General features: G+C 27.2%; 1 protein-coding gene across 3 annotated transcripts in view; it reads left to right on the top strand.

Moving 5' to 3' along the window:
* LOC108685058 overlaps positions 1-3,222 on the top strand; it is a 5,997-nt gene extending 2,775 nt beyond the window's left edge. For all 3 annotated transcript variants that reach the window (XM_018189677.1, XM_018189678.1, XM_018189679.1), the window contains 3 exons: positions 1,126-1,679; positions 2,297-2,501; positions 2,901-3,222. In XM_018189677.1, the coding sequence (XP_018045166.1) occupies positions 1,336-1,679; positions 2,297-2,501; positions 2,901-3,128 (777 nt within the window). In that variant the 5' untranslated portion in view covers positions 1,126-1,335 and the 3' untranslated portion in view covers positions 3,129-3,222. The remainder of the gene's footprint in view (positions 1-1,125; positions 1,680-2,296; positions 2,502-2,900) is intronic.
* Positions 3,223-5,553: the final 2,331 nt, after the last annotated feature.

The following is a 5,553-nucleotide window of genomic DNA, read 5'->3' as shown; positions in this document are numbered from 1 at the left end:
ATTTATTATAAATATTATGAAATATTTATTGTAAATTTTGTAGTAAATGCTGTGAAAATACTTAATGAGACATTATAATTCAAATAAGAAGTACTTGACGGAAATATTTATTTATACTTATTATAAATACTATATTAAATATTTAGTCCATCTTTTAATAATATTTCGAATAAAACTATATATAAAATATTTATATAACATTTCAAAAAATCAATATTATAATAATAAATATTTATTATAAATATTCTGTGTTGTCTAGATATACCTAATATATCTTTAATATAGAATATCGCATTTTACGTTATTTAATAATGATATTCTAAAATTTATAGTGAAGATACCGCACATCAATGATGGAAAATTGATCTCGCCTGAATGCGTGAAACTGAGTGTGTGCGCGATAGGAGACAGATGAAATTGAGAGATTTAATCCGCTGAAAATAGATCTGTCGAACATGGAAAAATAGCTTCTCTAAAATATTTGTACCGTTCTCAACCTGTTTCGCATATTTTGCAATCCTACGCGAATCTTCACGCCTTGCGTTTCCTGTCTATCCGCGCCGCGCTATAGTGAATCACAATATTCCGAGACAAAAGTCTCAAAACAACAAACAAAAGGTCAATGATAAAAGGTCAAAATCAATAATACAGAGATTAAATAAAGTTGAACATGAATGCAATAATTAAAATTAGCATTTGTCGAATTTTCCTTTAGAATGTGGCTTATTAATGACCATTATAATATAAAAAGTTTTAATTTAAAAATCCACAATATCTTTTACCTCTTTGATGATATATAATTGTCGATCATAATATTTTTATTGATCGTCTCTTCTATTTTTCTTATTTCATATGATTATTAATTATTATTATTATTATTATTATTACATGTTAACAACGTTAGTTGTTATAGGTGCAGTAACTATAAAAATAGCTTATTTAACTATATAATTATGTATATAATTATTACCACTATTTTTTTCTCTGAGTAAAAAGTTCTAATTCAGAATCAAGATGATGTAAGAAAAACGACATTTTTAACTTTGATAGCTCCATAACTCTGTAATATATAAAAAATAGGACGAAGAAATCAGGCTTATAAAATTTATTTTCTCTATCTTCCAGATAAACTCATGCCGCATGTCATACACGAAGCTGTGTGTATTATTAAAATATAAATAAAGAAAGAATCTCTTTTCATGGAGAATAAGATAGGTGTTGCCATATTATACCTTCTGCTGATGAACATTTTTTAACGATAAACAAGTGAATACGTACAAGTTATTTTCTAATTGATAATTTGGATAGTTCGGAGGAGACATTATATAAGAAATAATGATGAATTCAAAGCAAGCAGAAATATGGCTGGCAGTGTTGTATACCGGATCCATGATATCTTCCGTCACATCTGTTATATCTCTGGTGACCACATGGCAGAATTGGGTAGTGACATTAGATAGTTGCATCGATGTTGATTGCGGGTGTATATTATACGGTATCAATACATTTCGTACATTTCTCGGCGGCGACGAGAAACTATGCCACTTCGTCGCGTACGCTCTCATACCCATCATAGTAATCAGCTTGTGTCTTGGGGCCTATCATGGGTACAGATGCTGCATACATAAAAATTTAGACGAACCTAAGCAAATTAATCACGAACAAGTGTACAATGACAGGTGTTTATTTTTCTCATTTTTTGAGAAGTAAAAAATTTGTCATGCATGAATATATATAAATATTCATAAACATACATAATTTTGTATGAAATATGTCCATACATGTACATTCTTCTTTCTTTTATAAAATTACTTTTTAGTGTAATAGAAATAATAATAATATGAAAAACATTAAAAATAATTAAAAGGGTAATTTTTGTTTTCAAGAAAAATTCAAGTTCGAAGAAATATAACAAAATTACTTATATAATTACATATATAATTACATATAAAATTATGCATAATTGTGTATGAGGAATTTTTTTTACATTTTTCCAAACTTGTTTTTTTCTAAAACGAACAATGTGAAAATTATCTCTTTAATTATTTTTTATGTTTTCAAGTTACTATTATTATTTTTATTATTATACACTAAAATTTTACAAAAGAAAGAGGAACATATGAACATGTATAACATAAAATATGTTCATATATATATATATATGGACATATTTTATGTTATACATGTTTATGAATATTTATGTATGTTTATATATATTTATACATATTCATATGAAAAATTTTTTATCATTTTTCATAATTATATATATGTTTTTCTAATTACATTTTTCTTGTAGAAGAAATCTTAATGGATATGTTGTGATCCATGTAAAGAAGAGAGTTGCTTTTAAGAGATGGATGCCTATCGGTTTTCTCGCAGCGCTTGTCTGCTGCCTGTCTCTCGCCCACGCAGTCGTGATAACCGACGGCTACTATAAAACTTGCGAACAATATAGACGAAATCTCATTCAACTCTTGGGTTCGACAGGCCGCGAAATTTTAGTAAGACAAATTTTTTTTCTAACTTAATTTTCAACTCCTCCGGAGCTGACCGTCAAAATCTGTAACAGTTACTTATGCTAATCTATAAAATCCATTTAATTTATGTTAATTGAAATCAATTAATTTTAAAGGATTAAAATGACATAATTCGTACTATAGAAAAACGAATGAATATTAAATATATTTTAATAAAAATAATTTTTACAGATATAAAGAAAATTGAATTATTTGACTTTTTGACAAAAAGATTTATAATAATGGTAGTAGATAGGTTAAAAAGTTGAGTAAGATCGAATGACTGTCAGTTCCGGAGAGTTAAATAATTTTAGCGATTGATATATTCCAAAAATAAAATGAATTTAAAGATTAAAACTCTATTTTAATTTATTCTTGTTATAGGCAATTCATAATAGATTATCGTGCGGCGCGATTTTCGATTTCATGGATTATGTTCAGCCAGATAAGAATCATTGGAGTCGCACCGAGATGAATACCGGGATTGCGCTTCAACTCGCAATATACACAAGCTGGTTCAATTTTGTCGTTTGGATAGTCGCGTGTTCTATAAACTTCATCATGGCGAGGAAAAGGCAGCGCAATTTAGGGGAAAAATTTTGTTGCTGTTGACATCCTTTATAAAATTAATTAGTGACAAATTCTTGACAGTTTTGGTAAAATATAATAAATAAGGATGTCCTCTGAAAAAATATAACAAGATATGCAGGCGTATATGATTGATACTCATGTTAATAGTATACATTTTATTTATATATTTTATACAGAGATATAGTGTTTTCAATAACTATTTTCTTCGTATTTGTGCCTAATATAAAAAAATTAAAGATTCATCTGTTCTGCCGTGGAAAATAATCGTGTCCCTCTTTCATATTTTATATAATTCCGTTCTCTTTATACATTTTTACACGATTTTCATTACTATATTACACATACACATATGCGCACACATTGGAACTATATTTTTGATCCAACCCAAGAAATTTAAAAATCCACACTATTAAACTTAATATAAACGAGAGCGCGTTATTTCTTTCATATTATTATCTTGCTGAAACACGATAATTATATTATTCATAATAAATGGTAAAGAAAAATACAATAACCTGTTAGTGCAGGCAGTGACACAATTTAATATATAACTAGTAAAATATATCTGTAAAACTTTCCAACACACATTTTTTTCCTGCGAGACATATACATGAAAAAGAATACGAAGAAGAAAAAAACCTATAAACCATACAATAAATAAAACAATATGTGAAAATTTAAAGAAGGAATGTATTGTATCTATATACTATATATGTAGAATCATAAGAATTTATACAATCGAATTATATTCTTCTTAAATCCGTTTCTATCAATGTAAATTAACTTTAATCTCAGTTCTTACTCTTTATCTTTTTCTAAGATTTGGAAAAAGATGAAGAGTTAGTTAAACCGAGATTAAAATTAAACTATATTGATAGAAACGGGTTAACCGTTTAATTTAACACCCTTAGGATGTTAAATTAAAAATGCTCAGTATTTCCTTACCGAACCTTCAGTTCGTTTTATTTTATACATGGTGCACAGAATGATGAAGTATATTGTTTTAAGGCTTGGAATAACAACGGTTCTTCCATATATTCAACAAATACTTTAAAATTATTACTTTTCGAATTTTCATCATGTCGCTGAAATTTAATGTTTAACTTTCTATTTGCATAAATAACTCTTACTTTTGCAATGACGACATTAAAAATAGCTTTTAACTTCTCCTATAGATATACATACATCTCACCGTTATGTATAGGAACTAAACAGAAAACAATTTCTTAGATACATTATCCCTTACATATATAAATACAATTGACTCTGTTTATCTTATAATACTATCAGCTTTTATTCTACATAACAGCAGAGATTTGCAAGCTTGAATGCTACTCGATAAAGGAAGGCACCTAAATCATATAAGCTATAATATCTACAAATTATGTTACATTTTGTTATATACATACATATCAGACGGGGCATTTTAATCGCCGCAGGCGGATATCTTAGAAATTAAGAGAGATAAAAGAATTGTATGTAAAAGTTATAGATTTTCTCGGAAGAAAGAAGATGAAAATAACGGATTTTAAGAGCTATACTAAGGTCAAGGTCAACATAAATTCTTTGAATGGAAACTCCTATTTTTTTGTTGTATATTAGGTGTGGGAAAAAGTTCGTGGCGTTTTTTAAATGCCATCTAATGGGAAAAACGCCACGAACTTTTTCCCACACCTAATATTTTTGTCAAGACGTTTTCAAAACACTGGTTATAATCTGTTTTAAGTTGAAAAGTAGGATGCAATCCATTTCTGACTGCAAATACTTTGAAATATTTTTTGATTGACCAATTCTTTCTGAAAAAATTTTTTCTTCCTGATCAGTCAACGAAGCATTTACAGCGTTAAATGGTTCGCACTTTTAAAAATAAGGATTTTCATTTAAATAAAAAAATTCATATCTACTTTAATTAATTCTTATAACGTCCTCTATACAAAATGCGTTTTCCACTTTCTTTTCTCTAAGAAAACATACATTTTACGAAACTTTTATATAAATTTTTTTTTACCTTTCTTAATGTTAATTCTCTCCACTTGGAATAAAATGTCCCACTCACACTGCATACACATATATATATATATACACATATATACATATATACGTGCGCGCGCGCCTGTGTGTATGTGCAAAAAACAATAGATTAACAATAGATAAACATTTTTTTAAGGATATTTTTAAGAATATATTAAACGTACAATCCCTGTAAAAAAAATTAAATTTGGAAATGTGTTTAATATTTACATTTCAAATAAACTACATATGAAAGTTGTATGAATAAGATTATTTTTTTGTTTAATAACACATTTTTGTAGTTATATTTATTTTATATTATTTTTATTGTTAAAAATTATAATTAAAAAAATGATTAAAAAGTTTACATTTTTCTTTTATAAGTAAATATTCAAAATAATTTGTATGTTTTATTGCGATTCACTGATTAGTTACA

Source organism: Atta colombica, unplaced genomic scaffold (genome assembly GCF_001594045.1).
Source record: "Atta colombica isolate Treedump-2 unplaced genomic scaffold, Acol1.0 scaffold145, whole genome shotgun sequence".
NCBI classification, from domain to species: Eukaryota; Metazoa; Arthropoda; class Insecta; order Hymenoptera; family Formicidae; genus Atta; species Atta colombica.
This window is presented reverse-complemented; position numbering and strand designations above follow the sequence as displayed.